Source organism: Vigna radiata, chromosome 4 (genome assembly GCF_000741045.1).
Source record: "Vigna radiata var. radiata cultivar VC1973A chromosome 4, Vradiata_ver6, whole genome shotgun sequence".
In the NCBI taxonomy this organism is placed as follows: domain Eukaryota; kingdom Viridiplantae; phylum Streptophyta; class Magnoliopsida; order Fabales; family Fabaceae; genus Vigna; species Vigna radiata.
The window spans coordinates 6890772-6912825 of NC_028354.1; the positions used below are offsets into that span (position 1 = coordinate 6890772).

The window sequence follows — 22054 nt, forward strand, 5'->3', positions numbered from 1 at the left end:
CATGCATAGTTATTCTTGACATGCACTCAATTAATAATATAAGTTAGAATAATAAATAATTTTTTTCATACTTTTAATAAGTTTATAAGTATTTTGATAATGTTAAAGTAAAAATTAAATAATTATAACAATTGAATAAAAATAAAAATAATTTTAAAATAAAGTAAAAATAATTAAATATGTAACTTAAAACTAATAATGAATAACAATTTTATATTACTAAATAAAATAAAAGTGTTTTTGATAATAATGGATTGCAACAAATAAAGGATTGGAATGGAAACAGGTTCACTATCTATAAATGTGTTAAAATATAAAACTTTAAACAAGTAAAAAACAACTAATTTCAGGTTTGTGGTAAAAACATGTCCTCCAAAGGAATTGGTACCAAATCCCTTTCAGTGCCTAAATTACTTCTTCAATGCTGAAAACCCTACACATTAATTAATTGTAATAAATCCTCTCAGAAAACTGGTGTAGAAGCGGGTTCTCTATGATACAGTAATTGCTACGACAACAAGGCACTGATAGATCTGTGTCTTAATTTTCTTTTATGTCAAAACAAAAAGAAGATTCCAAAAATGCAACTAAGATACAACAGCTACGTGCCAAAGGTAATAGGTGGATCGGAATAAATATATTAAACAAAAACTTTAAAGTCCCGATTGAGAAGGTACAATGTGTTGATATATAATATATACATATAACCGATATGATTTGTCAAAAGCAGCCTTTAAAGCAAGGAAGAAGAAACTCCATGTGGAGATTTTGAATGAATCAAAACTAGATACATGCTACTCTAATAAATTTTGAAATAAATAGACCCTGATATAATTATAACACAAATAGATCGCCTCCGGAACTTCAATTTACACAATTTAACTCTGTAACATCACCCAACTATACTAACCATGATTGAATCTAAGAAGATGTGAATGCAGATTTGGAGCAGTTTCTTGGTTGGTTGATAACATCCAATAAACTGAAAATGTTGAACCAAGAAAACACTTATCATTTACAGGCCAACCCACTTCACCCATCTGAAGATCCGACCAACTCTCAAAGGTAACTCGTAGTCATTAGCAACAGCAGGCTCCCTTCTAGCAACTTCAGTTTCCGACCAGACGTATACTCCACGTTCTTGCTTACTGCCAGGCACGGTATTATCCAAGATGACAGCAACAAGAAAAGCTACTACCATGTGTAGTGAAAAGGTTGTGTTCAGGAAATAGTTTAACTGCAAAAGAAAACAGATTCATTATTGTACTAGGAAAACCTGACATGTAAGCCAACGGCAATTAAATTTTCCCTAAAAGAGTACATTATATTTTAACCAGCTTCAATTGCTAAAGTTTAAAAAGAAACCAAAAGTAAACCACATTATGATGACTTTCCAATACTAGTGTATTTATTGTGAGTTAGTTCCCTGCATCATGAATTTATGCCATATAGTATTATAGAAATTAATGACAACCACTGCTACATTTACCAGTTTGCAACCATGAAATAACATGCAGGATTCAGTCAAAAAAGATGCTGCACACGAGCAGAAATCTTATTAAAACTAGGTAGTAAGACAAACAGTTGTTAAAGATTATTTGTACAGGCAAACTTCTTATGTCACCATGGAATAAAATGAAGGTAGTTTCTATTCATTCACCCGACAGACGGAAATAGTCTTTTCATTTTATTTGCTTCAATCTTTCAGTTAAGTCTTATACCAACAAATTTTGATCAGAGAAAATAACTGTATGAAAAACAAGTATATTATTCACAAAAGGAAAGGATCTGACACAAGCGCATACCCCTCCATATTGGGTGCGGAAAGGCCCATGAGAAGCCACAATGTAAGGTTGAAAGTAACTGGGCACTGACGAGTTGGAATGTGGGGAGATGCCGTATTGTTGAAAGTAGGCAGGTACGGAAAGAGAGAAAAACAGTGATAACCCAATTATGATGATGTTGCGAGAGCTTCCAGCCTCACTATAGCGTAGATTTGACAAGCCCAAAGCTGTAAGCATTGCCCACATAAAGCATAAGAGACCAGCGACCATGACTTCAGGAATTGAAGCAATGAACCCTCCCACCTTACCTGTTCAATGCAAGTAAAGTTATATTTGCAAAGAAAAATTCTAAAATTGAGTACAAATTGCAATAGACATAAGAAAAGCCTCTATATCCCCGCCCAAATATACCACTAAAAACATTGTAATTAAATCACTATGCACAATACTCAAAAAAATGATTCACTAGCACACCACGAATGAAATTGATGAAAACAATTTGGACTACTACTTATTCTTCAGAAAGGCTCAGTACTAGAGATGATGTTATAAGCATCATACATTTTGCTAGCTGTTCTAAACTTCTAAAAGGGAAAAACCAAGATATATTACAAATGACATTTCATCTAAAAGTTGTCGTAGTAAATCTACTTTTTGATCAGTGGCTGTTAATCACAAGTAGACTGATAAATTAGGATGCAAGAAAAGAAAGACGCTGTACACTTACCCACAAGCGACAACAGTATCAGGAAGCATGCACCCAATTGAACTGCTCTGCGGCTTCCCATTTTAGTGACGGCAATGGTATGAACATTTTCAGTTAAGGTAGTAGACCCTGTTCCAGTTCCCCAAAGACCAGCCAAGACACTAGAAAGACCCTCCAAACCAATTCCTCGACTAAGAACTCCAGGAGTCGGGGGACGAGATGCTACCAATAAAGAAGATGCATGATATGAACCAACCTACAAAATTTAAAATAAAATGACTATCATCAACAACAGAAGGTGATGTATCCTGCATATAGAAAAAAAAATCATGAATCCAATTTTGACGTATTAGATTGTTAATCTCAGATAAATGCTATTTTTACTTATCCTGAAAGCATCTTCAAAATAAATAAAATCCCATAATGGCATTTGCAGTGTTGAAATTTTACTTTAGTGATTACAAAATCAGTGACATCAATGCTTTGATTTCCTAAACTGAGGCAGAACCTATGCTGCATTACCCTTAGAGATGGTGTCTACTTAATGTGAACATTTGTTAGGGGGGAAAATTACAGATGTCACCAGGTGAAAACAACAAAACAAGTTAAACCATTGATCTTAACTTTAGAGATCATAAAACTATTACAACCTGCAGTCTCTTGAGTACCTTTTGATGTCGAGGGTAATAATAAAAATCAAATGACAAAACTAATGCATTGAATATTATATTCAAGTTTCCTACATCAGCATAGTCAAGCCGTGATATATTGAACACATAGCTTTGTTAGGAAAAATTACTATTTCTATTAGTGCTTATATCATGCAAGAACAGCTTTTCACATAATATTGCTAGCACATTAAGAAGGCAAGAGTATCAACACATTCAGAGCCTAGATAAATAAATACATTCCAGGAAACAAAAAGGAAAAATAATAAAGAGAAGCTAACCGAATCAACAGATGAGATCAAGGAAACCACGCACATCACAAGAGCCATTTTCCAATGGAAGACAGGAGTACCCCATTGTAATGGATACGGAAATCTAAACCATGGGGATGATTCCAATGCATAAGAAGTATCAACTCGACAATGCTTCATTTTTGAGACATGCTTTCTGCAGTGCTCAGAAACCATATTTGAGGAGGGTATATTTATGTCACACCCATTATAGTTGTAGACTCCAGCTTCAGTCAGCAAGAAAGCAACTGCCCATGTGATTGCGAGACCCAAAGGAACCTGGCAGTAAGGTGAAGCAAAAAAAATCACATTTAACAGAAATCGATTATGTTAGCTAGTAACTCAGAAGGATATTGTCGTGTTAAACTTACTGCATATATTAGAAATATGCGGTGCCCAAAAACAGATATTTTACGAAGATACTGCAGAAAGCAAGAAAAGGGATAGATCAAGAATGTTAGCAAATTGTAGTGATCCAACCATACACAGTACGAACGTTAATTCAACACACTTACAAGAGAAAACACAATAACCACTAATATCTGCACTGCACCAATCTCCAGACACGTGCCAACTATCGGAAAACCATAACTGTAAAATGAAAGTCCAACTGCGGCAATAGTTGGGGATACAACCACAGGATTGATTAACCTGAAAATTCAGATACGACCCTTAGTACTTTCATTTCAGACAACTCTAACACTAGTCATTTAATCATGAGGAAAGGTAAAGGAAATAAGTCTGTGGTACTGACAGGTTAATATCATCATACTGCAATCCACAAGAGAAAAATACCCACTGAAGTTAAAAAGAATATGATCTCTCATCTCTCACCTGCTACCATTAGACACACTTATTACAGCAGGCTAGCTGAAACTTGCCAAAATAGGAGGCAAATACAGCTTATTTCATTTCAAAATCCTATTGACAATGAGATGCTTCAAATGCAGGCAGAATTGATTGAGAGGAATGGAAGATTGCTAACTGTGTTAGGAAGAAACTTATAGGAGTGGCTGTGGACAGGACTCAAACTCCCATAAATAGAGGGTTATTTACAAGCAATTAATTTTGCAAAAGAATTCAATATAACTCATTAATCAATAACTACATCATCAATGAAAAGAAAAAGAAATGGTTGCCCACAACACATAATAGAATGAATGGAAGCCTAAGAACTGGCTATGTGCTCTTCAAAAAAAAAAAAAAATAAGAGGAATTATACACATGACAGGAAGGATGGAACCATGAGAAAAGGTGAGGAAAAATTATACTTCAAAACACAATGTTTAATAATTTAAAACAAAACATTTTCATGTAAGAATATTCTCAATTTGTTAAAATTAAATTGCTAACGTAAAGCTATGCATGCATTAAACGACCAATTATTGTGGGTATTAATTATTATGGATTAGCTTCAATAAATAGTGAAAGAGAATCATATAATACTTTGAAATGGTCATGCAAAGAATGCCCATATACACAACATTTAAACTTTAAAGCACTAGCATTTATGCGAACTAAATTTCCCTATTGTTTCTATTCTCATTATTCTTTCCTTCATTGTCTCCCGCGGATAATCTACCAGTATTTCTCAAACTTCAGCAGTTGGCACTACACTTTAAATAGCCTCAATCAACAAGAATAAATACCGTATGATAAAACAATAAATTACGTACTAAAAAACAAGACAATATTGGTGCATAAAAAATTCCACAATCATACCTTACTAACAGTGACATAAGTCCGGTATATCCAAGGAATGTTTGAAAAGCCGATCCAATGATTATAGCCCCCTGCAGCTCCTTCATTATATGTTTGAATTTCTGAAAATTGACACAGTAATTCCTCAGCAGTCTTAGTTTCAGTTACTCTACCAAAAGGCTCACAATACACAAATTCAAAAGCCCATGACATCTCACAAACAACCAACAGCAGAAACATAATCTGAAACACAAAGAAAAGGGAAGAAAAACATACATTTTCATTTAATCCTTGAAACTCGGAGGAGTTGATGATCGCTAAGGCCGGAGCCAGATATACAAAAGAAGGCCCCTGTATCAAGGGCAACCTCGACCCAAAATTTGTATGCAACAGTGTAGTCATTCCTGACACAAAGAGCACCGTCGACACCACAGCAGAAGTATCCTCCTACACCCACAAACACATCAGAAAACACAACCCTATAATAAATACATGTAAAAAGGTAATACAGTTAATTAGTCCATAATTTATAGAAGAAGAAAGCAATAATACAAATCGAGTTCTCCCATAATTTAAAATAAACGCATAAGCTTAGCTTTTATTGAAGTTATAACATCTAACTTCTCCATAAGCAAAGGCATACAAGTTAATATAAAGTTGTGGAAGAAACTTAATTCATTTAAAATTCTTGTTTTCTTAAAGTTTATGATTTACACAAGAAACTTGGTAAAAAGCTGGAAATCACTCACGCGAGAGCCTCCCATTGCCGGAACCATAACAAGCGGAATGAGAATCAACGAACCCAATATCGAAACGTAATGCTGAATGCCGTACACCCCAATGGGAACTAAAAAAAGCATATCCACGAAAAAAAAAAGGAACCATTAGCACATAAATTAAACTTTATAGCATCAAAATTATCAACCTCAAAGTAAGTATAATATAACTAACAGCACAAACATGTACAATAATTTTTGCTTTTAATTATTCCTACTCTCACCTAAACCAGGTGAATCTCTGAGCTCATACTTCATATGCGAATTCCTCGACACGAAACCATCGTCGTCCACAATGTCCTCGTGACTCGCAGCCCGCCGCCCCGGCGGAGGAGGTGGCGGAGGCGGCGGCGCCTGGCCATTGATGCTGGAAACGGAACTCTTGGGGACTCCGTCGGAGTCTCTGCGCTTCTTCACGACATGATCCTTGGGAGGAGGAAGCGGCGGGACCTTGTCGCGGTGAGCCACGCCGTTGGCCGGCGTCGGGGCCGTGGCCGGGGCCCGACCTGCTTCGAGATCCACGTTAGTGTCAGGCTCCTTGGGCTTGGGCTGGAGGCTTATCTGACCCGAGTCGCTGGCATTGGCCTCGCCCGAAAACTTGGGCCTGAAGCCCGTTTTCTTGGCCCAGGTAGAAGGCGGCATTGCCTTGGCATCCGGCAACGGCGCCGGTGGCCACGGCCCCGGACGCTGTGGCGCTTTGGGATCGGAATCGGGCATCGCTAGCAGCACATAATGGCTTCAGTAAGAAGTTGAAGTGTAGATCTGAAGAGCAGAGTGGTGAAGCGAAGGTTTAGGGTTTTTGTAGTTTGTCCGGAAATGAGAGAGATGAAACTCCGGCATGAAAGAGAAAGAAAGTGTGAGAAAAAAAAACGTGCAGTGAGTGAGTGAAGTGAAGTGAAATGAGAAGAGAAGAAGCTAAAACTGAACTAAAACCGCGTTTTAGAATCACTTTTTTATTATTTACTTTCGTAGTTTTGTTTTGTTTCTGATTTTGTCTTTCTTCTTTCCCTCCTTTCTCTTCTTCTCTCCCGAAATAACCGGTGTCCCTTACGTCACTCGCGTTTGGATTGCGCTTTCAAATTCAATGCCAACAAAACAAAACACCAAGATTTTCTAACGCCTCCACCCCACTCATCACATAATGGAAAATTCCTTTTCATTTTTTTTCTATGAATATAAATGCAACTTTTAGCTTAAACTTTCTGTTTATTATTCCTTAATTAATTAATATTTTCAGATAGATATTCTTTCTTAATTAGCATAAAATATAAATTTTTATTAAAACGTGATTGGTCCTTTTCCCTCGTCAATACTTTCATTCTGACATAAGGAGCAGTTCAACAATTGGACTGCCAACTAATTCAGCTAAAATTGTATAAATTTAACCATCTTAAGTATCTTCATTTGTTTTCATATTTTGTGGGGTGTAACACTTTGTACAGTGACATTTTTAATCGCATTGTAACTTGTTTTATATATGTGTATGAATTTGATTTAATTTCCACATATTATCTTTAAATTTTCCATTCAAAGAATACGATAATAATACTTTAACAATATTTTTAATAATATTTTATTATCATATATGTTATCAGTTTAAAATTATTCAATTAATAATAATAATTACAAAAATTATCATAAATCAATTACATAATGACAGATAATAATAAAATGTTATAAAAAAAATTATTAAAATATTAGAAAATATGCCATCATTAAAAGATAACTTGGACTACTTTATGTGTTCAGAAATTTCACAATATTATTCGAAAGTGGAATCTGGTTTTTTGTTCGATAAAGCCAGTACAAGACAAAAAGTTTGTTTTAAAGCTTTCAACACACAAAAATAATCAAAAAGCTTTGTGTGAAACTAAGGCAATCTAACATTCTTTTGTAATTTGATTTTTTTTTTGGTATATTAAAATACATTGAATTTAATGTTTTAAAATATATATAAAAATTATTAATATGAAAAAATTAATATATGTTATAATTTTATGAATTAATTATGTTTTTAGTTTGTCAACTTAAATAGAATTCACACTTATTTTATATTTTGATATATTTTAATCTTTAAAATAAAAAATAACAAATAATATAGCTCTTTTTAATTAATGACATTAACTTATTTTTTTAAATAGTTTTTTATAATAATAATATTTATTAGTTTTTAAAATATGAAGACTATCAAGTTTTTAATAATGAATTTTAATTTTACATTAAAATTTAGAAATAAAATTACATTTAATCTTACTATTTTAATAAATCTTTTAAGAAAAATCATTGTATCTAGAATCTCAAAGGAAGATATTGCATAAGAAACTTATACAATACTTACCCTTTAATTAATGTTTATTTAATTGCTAATATTTTTAAGACCATTTTTTTTAAAGTCAATGTTGTTATTTAAGACTAATAGTCTTAAATCTTATGTAATATAATTCATTAAGATGCTTTTGCAAAATCCAAATTTTAAACCTCATTAGACAAAAGTTACGAGAGCCATGTTAATAACTGAGTTAGCTGTAATGAAAGAATGATCATCTATTTTGTTGGAAATTGGTTCTCTAAACTTTGAAGTGAAGATGAAATTGTTGTAATATTTTGAATTGTTATTTAATTCATAAATAAACTTTTTTTATGTGTATTATTGTTTAAAAAGAAAATAATAAATTTCTTTTTGATGTGAACATGTGCTAATGTACTTATATTTATTTTTATATACACAATAAAAATATATTTTTATTTTCATATTAATAAATATAAAATTTGAGTCTCTTTCTTAGCTTTATTGAATATTGCATGTATCTATTTAAGTATTTATTAAATAGCTTTGTTTACAAAAGTAAAAGTAATTTGAAGACAAAAGAAGATACATTTTATTCTCTTCAATGATAAATAATAATACTAAAACTATGATCATATAATTTTTAAAATAAAATATTAAATAAATTAAAATTTTCATAATAATTTTAAATAGTGAAGAATAAAAAAAATATTCTTAAGGTTGAGAATTGTAAGAAGAAAAAGAAGCAATGGTAAAGAGTGGAGTTGAAAGATGAATGCTTTGAAAAGGAAAAAAATAAGAATAGAGAGTGAAGATAGGAAAGAGAAGGAAAATAGTAGGTGGAAAGTACATAAAGAAGAAAGCAACTAGCCGTTTGAGGATGAGAACGACTCATCTCAGTTGTCTCTTTTTTACTGTCCAAAAATTCTCAATAATTCATACATTGCAGATATTTCTACAAAAGCTTAAATTTTTGGTATTCAACTTTTCATCTTCCTACAAATTCATATATTCTTAATTTCATGGTAATCAAGCAATTGGTGGCTTTCAAACTTAAAAATTCACACACAACTTAGAACAAAATAAAAAAGTTAAATAAATAAATAAATAAAAATAACTTGATATTCTTATTTTATTCTCTTTTCATTTACCTTTTCTCTCTTACTTCCATTCTATTTTCAAACCTTTTTTCCCCAATACTACAACATGTTTCACTGCACATTTTTTATGTCAAAATTATATAAAAAAAAATTGATATGCACGATCAAAACAGAACTTCTTCATCAGAACCTCAAAATTACTTGAAAGTGCAACAAGTGATAAAGCAAAGAGTCTGCAGACACTATGTAAGAAAAAAAAATCAATTAACCATACACAGAAAATCTTCCTACTTTAAAATGAATGGGATTGTGAAGTTAGCAATTTGACTGTTTTGCTCGTTCTTTTGTGCAATTTCCTTTAAACTAGTCCAAGATTTTCTTCGTCTTTTGCTGGACGTACCTGCAGATTTTGCTACTTCTTTTGAAGACATGTTGGTAGTTTTAATGGTATTCTTGGACAAGAAACTATCTTGCTTTCTCTTCCTTCCTTCTGTCAAAGATACTGTATTTGTACTTGAAGGAAACACATTTATCTCATTATTGATTTCACCATTACTTACAGTGTCTTTCTCTAATTCAGAAGTCTCACTTGTGATGAATTTTGATGGAGGTATTGTCTCTAACCTTGATTTATCTTTTGATGGATAGATTCCTTTTATGTGTCCCTTGGGAGTCCCTCTCTTCAGATTCTGATGCAAACAGAAATGACATTTGTACACTACGTTGTTTTGAGTGATGCTACCAGACTTCTTGTTCTTATGCCTGACCTTCGATTTATTCTTCTCAATTCTTACAGTTGAATTAAAGCCAGGTTCAAGAACAGTTTCGCATCTGCAGAGCAGTGAACGATTGTTGGGGTTGATAAACACATGTTCACACAAGAATATTGTACAATTTCCAAGCATAAACTACTTAAATATATAACACGAATCTGATCAGATATTCAAACAATCTCAAATAAATGTAACTTCAAAATCTTTTAGCAGTTTGGAACTATCTCATTCTTTTTTAATTTTCTCAAATTCAATTATTATTAATGAAAGATGACTAAATTCTTCAACAATATACCACACAGATAAGGTAAGTAAGCAGCAGAACACTATATATCCTAAACCGCATTAAAACTTCTGACGAACAAAACAAAATAAAGAAGTACATAAAAAACTCTCTGCAACCATTACATAGTTCTCACAAATTAGACAGTTAATAAGAAAGTTGAAGCATGTTATTTATGGAACACTGTTACTATTCACCAGTTAGAATTGGTGATATAACATATGAAAGTGGCTAATAGGTATAACACTTTGCTATTTTTGATCAGATAATAAATAATAAATTGACCACATTGTTCAGAATTATTATTCAATGTATAGCAGCAAGATTAATTCAACAAATTCAGTACCCCACTAGTGGTTCAACCCATTAAATTTACTTATTGAAGAGAGAACTTCTGAACCGAAACTAAATAGAAGGGCAAAGATAAAAAGTAAGCAAAATTGAAATAGGGACTGAGCAAATCAGACCTTTGGCAAGTTATTAGAGAAGAATCAGGAGGAATCCCGTTGGCTTCTCCAAAGTTGGCGAATTGGTGTCCGTAGAAGGCACCCAAAGACGGTATGAGAGGGTCGTTGGTGGAGGCCCATACGGCTAGGTTCTTTAAGTGATCAAATCTCAATTTGGACTTGGTGTTAGTGGTTGCCTTGGTTTGTATTTTCCCAGAGGCTTCTTCCCTCAATGATATTGGAGCATGAGACACAGACTCCAGTTTTTTTGCCCCTCCTTTCTTGCCCATGAGTTTCGTTTATGGTTGTGGGGAATTTCTTCAAACACCTGCTATGCACAAACAAACTCGCACAAAATATAATATGATACTCTGATTCCAACCTATTTAAAAGAAGCTGCATTGACCTGAAGTTAAATAGCGTCTGGTGCAGAGTTTTTTTTTTTTTTTATTATTATTATTATTATTATTTATTATTATTAAATAGTTTCCTCCGCCAATTTGAATCTTTCAGTTGGGTTAACAGTACTGAGGCCCAAAATTGTTTTCTACTCCTTTACAAGCCCAATTTTGGTGGATTCGGAGACACAATTATTGCACAAATTCTATTTAACCTCGAACTTTATTGATATATTTTAATTTTATATTATAAAATATTTTTAAATGCGTAAATTTTTTAACACGTTCAAAAAGTATCTCAAAACTACTTTTTGGAGTGTTAAAAATTTTCATTCTAGAAAGTAATTTTTAGAAACCAATATTTTAGGAGAGACTGAGACAATTGTTTTCGTTTTTATCATGATGTAATAAATAGCGTATTTAAATTAAGAGTTAAATAAGTTATATATTTAAGAAAATATTCTATTTGGTATATGATATTGATTCTATTAAAGAAAATCTGAATTTCTTTCAAAAATTGCATTATATTAATTTTTTTTTTAAAATGACTATTCTAGATATAATCATTTAGAATAAAATGGTGTATGATAAAATAAAAATACATACGCTTCAAAATAAGAAATTCATCATCTACAAATTTTAAAAAATTCATATAATTTATGTTAATTCAATTTCAGTCCTCTCAAACAGCTTTTAAAATTAAATTTAATTTTAAAATTAAATTTAATAATAATTCATTTCAATTCGCACATTTTGCCCCTTGTTAATAATTTTTATTATCTCCGAATAATTATGCTTATCTATTAACTGAAATAGTATATCTTCTCTGGCTGTACTGAACATTATAATTTGGTGATCTTAGGCATCAAAATATTGGTCAAAGAAACCCTATAGACTCATAAAAATGGGTTGAATATAAGTCCACCATGGTTTGAAGTAATATATATATATATATATATATATATATATATATATATATATATATATATATATATATATATATATATATATATTAATTATTGTACGCGAACTCAGTAAATCACTTTAAAAAATTGTAAGACTATTTTTATTCCATTCAAATCACTTCAAAACATTGCTAAGAGAGTTTTCAACCTATTCTTAAAGTGTGGCGGTATCATATATTTTTTTACATGGTGTGGCGGTATCATTTGATACCGTAGAAAGGTAAAATAATAATAAAAATGTAAATTTTTATATTTGTTCGAGAAAAAAAGAAAGTAAAAAATAAGAAAGAATAGTATCAAATGAATAATGTAAAAATTTTAGGTGTGTCAAATAATCATTTTTCATTCTGAATTCTGAATTACATGTTGGTTTTGCTATACCAATATTTTGATGCTTTTAATATTAACTATATGGAGAGTTTATGACGATGAGAAAACGAATAAGAAAGCATCTTTCAACATAAAGCAAAAGTTAATAGTTCAACAGTTCAACCAAGATCCTACAGTATCATAAATTACACACTAATGATGTTGCATGTGAGTCCTTTACAATCCTTGCTAAGCTGCTCCCTCCACATTTTCTTGAAGTAAATCGTTCAGTCGCTCATTGAGTATGTTGAATAAGAAGGTAATTATTTTTCTTGAGTAAGCAAGGAAAATCTTTACCACTGATACAGTTTGATCAAAACATGGCATGGCAGAAAGGTACAATTTCTGTAAAAACGATGTGAAGATAGATTTATGAAATACCAACAGGTAATAATGAAAATAAACTAAAAGGATGTAAGGTAGGTTCACTTTTACCTGCATGAATGGTATTGCAGATTTTAGGAATTTGACAAGAAGTGATAATAAAGTTTTCTTGCACACATGGTAGGCCTCAAGAGTTCTAGAAGTTAGAAAATCAAAGAGAGGCTTTACATTTGGTATCCTTTCCTCCTTCAGCTAAAAGAAGCAGAAGACAAAAGCAATGAACTTAGATGCTAAAAACAATGAACTTTAGCTAAAAGTTAAAACATACAAAACAATCACAAACAAGTCCTGGTTACAAAATGTTAACTTAAATGCCCAATTTTTTTTTCACTAAAAAATAGAATTTCATCATACAGGTAATCGGCATCATAAAAGTTTGCTTCTAAAAATCAACATGGATTACTATGATGGAACTCAAAATCTGATAGAAAAACAACACTAAAAGAACATAGATAAATGCAACTAAGTTTTGTCAAAATCATTATTCAAATTATACACATTATTTTCTTTTCCATCATTGAAACTACATATGAACAAAAGATATCAGAATTTATACCTGATCATTGGTGCCACACTGGCCTATATCAGACTTGTCCTGCAACTATACAATGGAAGAAGGCTTTGATAATGTAACTATAGATGATTACCGAAAATAACAATTGAATAACTATAGTGAAAAACAAAGAAGGCTTACCCGAATAGAGTCAACCCTATCCTTCAAAGATGCAATTTCTTTTTCAAAAGTCTCCTTATTTCGCAATTCATGCTCCCTGTTCTCAATGTTGGATTCTTTCTCATTGTAAAACGAAGATTAGTTATCAGAATCACAGACACAAATAAGCATCCATTCACATAATTTTTCATTGGAGCTTCAATATTAACAAAAGTAACATTCTCAAGGAACAAAGGACCACAATCACTTTGTATGGAATCCTTAATTGTAGGACCTAAAATGTCATCATGTAACTAAAGCTAAACCAAAATTACATATTTGAAATGAAATAATCTTATAAAAATCTCAATCACCTAATAGTGAAACCCTCGACTTGAGTTGTTCTAGCTGGCGTTGTTTGTGCAGTGCAAACATGATGAACAAGAAGGAGATAAGTAGAGTGAAGAAGAAGAGTTTTGAGTTCACCATTGAAGACTTCATTTGAAGGACTCAGTGACAGTGATAGAGCAAATAGAGAGCAACAGTTTCAAATTTAATTCCAGAACTTCTCAGATTCCCAAAAACTTTTCAGATTCCTATAGCTTCTGATGCTGCAATAACTTTTCAGATTCCTATAGCTTCTGACACTGCAATAGTTATACTTCCTCAAACGTGCTTAGGAAGTTAAATCTTTTTTTTTATTAGAAAAAAACCAATAAAAGAAATTTTATTGGAAATATGACCAACTTTAAATAAAAAGTTATAAAATATTATACATTTATATAAGTTTACATTGTATAATAATTATTGATAAAAAAAACTAGTTATTTGGATGCTAGTTGCGCATAAATTGAAAATAAACAATAAGAAAAATAATGGTAATTTATAATTATTTTCGTTAGTTTAGTTTGTAATTTATAATTTATTTAATCTTCTTTCATTCCTATTTTGTAATTTCTAATTTAATTATAATATAATTTTTAACTTATTTAATTATTAACCTTTATATTTAATACATTTAATTACTATCTTTACTTTATTCTTATCTTGTGCGTAGTTGAAATTAAAAAAAACTATTTAAAAATTTGAAGTAAATCATGTTTCTAGAAAGTTTGTCACCTACAAAAAGTTATGCAGATGAAATAATATTGGTAATAAGAAACATATAGCATGAGACCATTTTAAGGTTCAAAATAATGCATATACGTTGTTTTATACTTAGGTCCACCGTTTACTTAAATAAGATTTTTAGTTACATGTTATAATATTTTTTTTTTTCAGATAAGTTGTTTTTCAATCAATCATAAATATATTTTGGGTCCGTTATATTTAATATCATAAAATATATTTAAAACATTAAGTAAATTAAAATAAATTATTTTAAAAAATTAAATTAACACATTTTTAAAATTTCCAAAGTGAATTAAATTAAAGATTCAAAAATTAACTAATTTCAACATTTAGTGAAAATTAAGAGGCTAAAATTACATTTGACTCTTAATTAAATTATTATAAAGTTATTCAAGTTTAAACCAATACATTTTTACATTGATTAATATTTAAATTAAAAATATATCAGAGATAAATATATAATTTTAATATATGGAAATTAACATAATTGACCTCAAATGACTGAAAAAAGGGCGCTGCTCCCTCCACCTCCCCATTTTCTTCCTCTACCTCTCCAGCACCTCCCCAATTATTTGCTTTTTCTTTTTATTACAAAAATATCCTCCTTCAAAAAGTTTCTCTATCCTAACATGTCGCCATAGTTGAACTAGCACAAAAGTATAAACTGTGTATCAGTAAATTTGCNAGAATAAAGAAAATTGGAAAAAGTTTAAGTTTTCATATCTCTCCCNGCAATGCATTCAAACTAGTTCATCTTTCAGGGGTTCCTATGGAGACAAAAGTTGTTACAGTTCCAGACCTTTAACAAAACTCAACGTGAATTCGAATAATTTTTGCTTTTTTCTCTTTTTGCTATAATTAATTTAGTGTTATATTTCATCTTCGCTCCATCATAATTTAACTACAATTATTTTTCAANTGTTAGAAGTCAAAAAATATCAGAGATAAAACTTATGTGCTGTCGTGATAGGGAAAGGTGGAGGGAGGAAAAATAAAAAAATAAAAAGGTTAAAAAAGTAAATAACAAAAGATATTTTTATAATAAAATAAAAAAATAGAAAATTGGGGGGGTGGGGGAGGTGTAGGGAGTAACGCCCCTGAAAAAATTGTTTCATGTAATTGGGGGTATCCATGGACTGACTGAACAGTGGAACATATTTAGTTTGGGCCTTGTCATGTGTATTGGACTTAAAAAGGGCCATTATCAGAAACGGGTTCAAATTCATTCGGGTTACCCGCAATAATTCGTTAATAAGAATGAAAAGATTTTAGAATTAGGGCTTTACTAGTTTTATCTTCTGAATCCACCGCCAGCGCCAGCGCCAGCGCCACCGCGAGGCTTGGACAGAATCGGAGCAACCATAGCAGCAGTCATGTAAGTGCAAAGCCATAACTTCAACTTTGATGTTTCAATTCCACTCGTGTCGATATTATTGTTAGGGTAAATATTTAGAACGATGTTGTGTCGATTTCCTTTGATGCTATAATCATTGTATGTTTAAACATTTTCGAATGCTATAATTGAGATTAGGACGATGATTAGTAGGATAATACGGTTATATGTATACTGTGTGAACGTAGATATTTTTTCTCTATTACCGAGTAATATGAAAAGCAATACTTTGCTACTGGTGCCGGCAATTTATGCGGGTTTTTACGGTTATTCTAAAAAATAGTATTTTTGGGATTGGATTTATTGGGTGATGTTTGTTTACCGACTGATAGTTTCTATTGTATATGTAGTGGTTTAATATATGTTGATTTTGTTGCATATCTTGTTGGCTCTATTTAACTGGTGAGTTTTCTGTGATGATAGTTTCTATTGTATATGTAGTGGTTTAATATAAGTTGATTTTGTTGCATGTCTTATTGGCTCTATTTAACTGGTGAGTTTTCTGTGATGATATTAATAGGGGCTAACAATATATATCTCAACATCCCATCTGGGGAAGTTAACACCATAACATGAAATAATTACAGATCAGAACTCTCTTAGACTCAAGAATGATTACACATAATACTGGAATTTTTATGACTAATTAATCTGGTTTGAGACCAAATCTGAGTACACACAGGGTTTCCGCTAACAGGAGTCTCCTTTTTCAACGAAACACAGCTTTCCCTCTGATAACTTCCTAAACAACATATGCCATGTAATGCCAAACAATAACTGCCACCTATTGATAGTAACTGCTGCATGTAAAAGATAACTTATTCATAAAACATAATTTATAATTTTGTTAATGTCTATGTTGCAATACAAATAGATCAACTTTATTTTTTTCTTCTGACATAAACCTTCAATGCCTTTGGGGCCATCTCCCTCAACAGGCCCATTTTTTACCTGTAAGAGTCACAATGATTTCATGGTTTTAAATGGATAAAGGTCCTAAATTTTCATTGCACAATATCATATGTAAATATAAATGAAACAAGGATGTCCTAAGTTAGCTACAGTTAGTTCATAACTGTTTGGTAGTTGTCCATAAATAAGGTAGGTTGTTGTATTCTAGGCAGCTGAATCTAGATCGAATTCTAATTACAGAAGTTCAGTGCACATATTCTTTGACCACACATGTCTCCTCTTTCTCTTAAACCTTCCCATTCTGTTTTGTCCACCCTTCCCCTCCTCTTTCCCTGTCTTTCTATTTCTTGCTACCCCTCTCTGTTTCTTTCATCTATCCCACCCAAATTCCATATGTAATAAAGAATGCTAAATCCGACTTGTACCTCTAATACCAAATCACACGAAAAAGAAAAATCATCTACTTTATGTATAAGTAACTTCATTAATTTGAATAATATCACACAAATCACCATATATATTAATTATCACTAGTGTATATCATTATTAGCTCAGTCCAAGCTAATTTTACAATGCATCACACATCACCGTATAGAACGAAACGTAATAAAAAGGTAAAGATGTTAGAGTCAATATCACCTTCAACAATTTCAAATCTTTTTGTAGCTCAGGGGTGATGGTCTGGGCCGGCATATTGAACCTGACACAGATTCATCAACAAGATAATTCCCTTTCACACTCTAATTAAAGAAGAAACCATAAGATGGCGGTACAAATGAGTATAAATCGTTTGTTATTTGTTTGACTTAAAAAGAAAAGTTACAACAACAACATTGAGCTAAGGTGCCTAAAAATGAAAATACAAATCTCCAAAGAATACACTTCAGCACAGAGATGCAAACTTGCTAGAGAGAATAATTTAATGCCACATTATATACCAATTATTCTCAGCAGTATCTTTAGCTGTGTGCAACAGTATTTAATATAATCTTATTGTTTCTGATCTTGGTGGTTTACTTTTTTTTTCTAGTGAAGTGCACCTTTATTCTGAGACACAATGAGATTGGAAAAATGCTGGTTTTGCTCTTCAACTGTATACCCTGGACATGGAATCCAATTTGTTCGGAATGATGCAAAGGTAAAATGAAGACCACTCTTTATTTAGGATCTGACTTTTAAGAGTAGAACTTAAGAGTATTCTACTCTTGTTTATTCATTCTCTTGTGCAACAGTATTTTATATCTTATTGTTTGATTAGATGAGATTAACTGTTTCTGTTTTGCAGATTTTTCGATTTTGTAGGTCGAAATGTCATAAAAACTTTAAAATGAAGAGAAATCCCCGTAAGGTAAAATGGACCAAGGCATACCGTAGAGTCCATGGAAAGGATATGACACAGGTAATTATCTGCATAGGTACCTTTTAATTTAATTGCTTTGTTATAGAAAAACTTAACAGCTGTTGGGTTTTGTTTTAGGACTCGACCTTTGAGTTTGAGAGAAAGCGAAACAGGCCTGAAAGATATGACAGGAATGTTGCTGAGAATGTCCTTAAGGCTATTCCAAAGATTGATAAGATCAGAGTCACCAGGGAGGAAAGACACCATAAGAATAGGTCCTCTTTGATTCCTATTTATTTATATTGGAAAGGCTTACAAAGTATTTTCTTTGGTCTTTTGTTGATATTGTGTAAAAACTTGAATAGGATGAAAGGCAAAAAGGAAAAGCTGCTGAAGGAGGCAGTGAGAGAGTTGGAGCAAGGCATCAGTTTGGTCAAAGCTCCTTCAGTGCTTCAACAGGATCCGTCTCTTACCTTGCCAAAGATCAAGGTTTCTCAACCGCAATCAGAGGAGAATCATGCCATGGAAGAGTAGTTTTAATGTGTTGTTAGATTAGTTCCCCCACAAGGTCCTGATTAACAGTTTCCTTGTGATTTTGGTACATGTTTTTTATAAAGTTATGGTGTGGGTCTTAAGACGAAGGTATTATGAGATAACGTTTTTTATTAAGATGGAAAATTAAGTATTTTTCTCATTTTTCTTACTCAAAACATAAGCCAATATTGAATGTCCACTGAAAAACTTTTTTTTAATGTAAAATTAGTTAATTGCGGAACAATCTATCTTCAGTGAAAAATGAAGTTGGTAAATTTTATGGACAAGACGCTGATGGCATTTTGTGTTTCAAATTTAACTATCCACTTAGGAGATTGGAAACATAATTTTAATGCTTCATACTTACGGTTAGAAATATATATATTATTGATTGAATTATAATTTTACTTTTGTAATATTTTTTATTATTTTTACATATTAATATATGTATTGTTTATTATTTTATTTGTGTTTTAACTATTATTTAAGATATTTAAATTTAAATTGAGTTCATTGGATTAATTTTTTATAATTGTTTTGAAAAGATAAGACAAGTTATTTTTTTTATGTACTTTAAAAATTAAAATGTTTATAATTTTTTAAAAAAAGTTAAATATATTTTTAGTTTTTTAAATTTGTGAAATTGAATTTTGTTATTATACTAAATGTATGACAAGATAACATGAATATACATATAGACACATTTTTATTGGCAGGTCATTTGGTGATGAATATTATTTAACTTTTAAAGTTTAAGAAGAAAACAAAATCTAATTTTATATGAAAATTTAGATACTAAACAACACATACTTCATTTTTAAATTTTAAATATAAAGAGATATTGATATTAGTTTTGACGATGGAGTTAAAATAATAAATACCAAATACCTAATTTTAAATTAATATGGGTCAATTATATTTAATAAATTAAAATGAATTCTATCGAATTAAATTTCTTCAAATAAAATCTTACAGGCAAGAGTTTGGTGAAAAAAAAAAGTGAGAGAAGTTTTGCTAAACACTCTTGCTGTAGTTTTTCACTAGTTGGTTTTTAATAAAAATATTATTTTTTATTTGATATTTTAAAAGTTTAAGATGACCATCTCTTTTACTGATTATATTTTTAATGTAATACGAATATCAATTATAATAATTAGTTTTAAATTAGAATAATTAGTTTTTATTAACTAATTCTTGTATATTTATTTTCTCTTTATTTAATTTAATTATTAGTGTTAAATATCAATTATTATAATTGATATTATAATAATTGATAATAAATTGGTGGAGTTTATTCTCTTTTAACTCTTTCTCATTAGGTTATCAATTTGTATATTTATACTATTACAATCCAATGATCAAATAAGAAATTCATTCCAAATACTTTTCTATAAGAAATATTACAAGTTTACAAAAACTTTTATGATATCACTTTAAAATATAATTTGAATAAAAATTTATTTATGATAATTGAATTTTAGAAAATTTCATGAATTAAATGTAATTATATGTGATAGAATTTCATTACAAAACTATTAGTATTAAAATTAAAATCTCATAGTTATTTCATGTATTTTGTTTTTAACTTTGTTTTAGTTATATCTATAACAAAAGATAAGACATATTTAACAACATAATTTATAAAAGTAAAAGATAAGACATATTTAGTAAAGGATGGGAAATAAAGATGTCTAACATGATTTATAAGAAAAAAATGGAAATTGATAGAATGCTTCAAGATATCAAATACGAACCCTTAATTAGTATTGAGAACGTTTTCAAAGAAATTAATCAAATTTAGGGAGAAGAAGCATAAACATAATCTGAATACTGTTAGATTTATAATTCATACATATTAATAATAATCATAAGTAATAAAGTATTCCAAATGGGACAGTTCTCAATTCCTTACTTGAACAAAAAAGTAGAAACATACTTGAAGAACTAACCATGGAGAATAATTAATGAATCAATTTAGATTGATCTATAATGTTAGAGCGCATTAGGTTCATTTTTTTATTTTCTCTCTTTATATGGATAGAAATAAAAGAATAGGAATAATGAACGTGTTCTGGAATAACTTAAATTATTACATGTCTTTATACAATTAATTTTTCATGACATAAATATCATTAATCACTTTTATTTAATTACATCACTTTATAACCAACTAATAAAATATAATGATCGTAATATATTTAATGATATATATATATATATATATATATATATATATATATATATATATATATATATATATTTATTGAATGTAAATGTTAAAATGGTTTTACAATTTGTGGAATGATGTTTTATTTATGTAAATGTTACGATGATTTCTTTTCTTTTAAGGAATTAAAAGATTCTTAAGGTCACATGGAAATAAGTTTAAGAATCTGAATAACTGAGTTTATGCTAAAAGAATTAAACATCTTGTGAGGGTTTAAGGATCATTATTTTTGGATATAGAAAAAATAAATTTTAATCTTATACGAAAGAAGATATATTGATGTATGGAATTTGTTTGATCGTTAAATCAGATTGCTTTATTTTAAATCTGAAATTTTGATAGCTTGTTTCATAATAAAATATGAACTTTACTTAGCTTTATTTCAAAATTAGTAATAGTTGTATTTTACAATTAGAGTTCAATGATTATTTTTAATTGAATAATAAAATAAATACATATAAAACTGCAATTATTTTTTCTAATAAATGCAGATAATAAAGACACCTGGTGGCCATCCAAATTTCCCAAAAACAAATTAAAATGAAGAATCACATCGTCGAATAAATATTTATTAAGGTTTTATAGGTTAAATTCACGAATAACAAAATAATACTTATCTTTAGTAATATATACATATATAACATATGCTATGGAAAAAGAATCAATTTGGACACTGCTGTTACAGAGGAGTGACCAAAGAAGGTGAAGCTTTTTCAACATTAATTGGAAGGAAAAAGTAGTTCTATCAAAGATTCTTTCTATGATTTGTGAATAAATTCAAACACACAATAAATAATCAAACACAATATCTAAATAAGAATTGCATTATAAGTTTGACAGAGAATGTCGAGATTTTTTAAGAAATATATGATATTATTGTTATTAATTATAATTATGTATTTATTTAGTTTTAATTTTCTATATTTTATTTTCATT

At 30.3% G+C, this 22054-nt stretch overlaps 4 protein-coding genes across 4 annotated transcripts; 1 reads left to right on the forward strand and 3 right to left on the reverse strand.

The window, feature by feature from the left end:
• Positions 1-589: 589 nt before the first annotated feature.
• Positions 590-6948, reverse strand: LOC106759567 (nucleobase-ascorbate transporter 12). Its single transcript, XM_014642792.2, has 10 exons — positions 6150-6948; positions 5899-5996; positions 5426-5596; positions 5171-5271; positions 3964-4099; positions 3820-3870; positions 3440-3727; positions 2512-2746; positions 1806-2092; positions 590-1237 (listed from the first exon to the last, which is right to left on the reverse strand). The coding sequence occupies exons 1-10, from the start codon at positions 6640-6642 to the stop codon at positions 1016-1018; spliced, it is 2082 nt and encodes a 693-aa protein (XP_014498278.1). The 5' UTR covers positions 6643-6948; the 3' UTR covers positions 590-1015.
• A 2521-nt stretch (positions 6949-9469) lies between these two features.
• On the reverse strand, positions 9470-11216 carry LOC106758995. The gene is made up of 2 exons (XM_014642008.2): positions 10836-11216; positions 9470-10143 (listed from the first exon to the last, which is right to left on the reverse strand). Exons 1-2 carry the CDS (start codon positions 11102-11104, stop codon positions 9600-9602), a joined length of 813 nt encoding a protein of 270 aa, XP_014497494.1. The 5' UTR covers positions 11105-11216; the 3' UTR covers positions 9470-9599.
• Positions 11217-12552: 1336 nt separating this feature from the next.
• On the reverse strand, positions 12553-14195 carry LOC106759124. The gene is made up of 5 exons (XM_014642129.2): positions 13957-14195; positions 13625-13719; positions 13487-13531; positions 12982-13122; positions 12553-12891 (listed from the first exon to the last, which is right to left on the reverse strand). Exons 1-5 carry the CDS (start codon positions 14081-14083, stop codon positions 12736-12738), a joined length of 564 nt encoding a protein of 187 aa, XP_014497615.2. The 5' UTR covers positions 14084-14195; the 3' UTR covers positions 12553-12735.
• A 1743-nt stretch (positions 14196-15938) lies between these two features.
• On the forward strand, positions 15939-19067 carry LOC106758798 (probable ribosome biogenesis protein RLP24). Its single transcript, XM_014641786.2, has 5 exons — positions 15939-16088; positions 18049-18156; positions 18304-18417; positions 18496-18632; positions 18723-19067. Exons 2-5 carry the CDS (start codon positions 18076-18078, stop codon positions 18889-18891), a joined length of 501 nt encoding a protein of 166 aa, XP_014497272.1. The 5' UTR covers positions 15939-16088; positions 18049-18075; the 3' UTR covers positions 18892-19067.
• The last annotated feature ends 2987 nt before the right edge of the window (positions 19068-22054 follow it).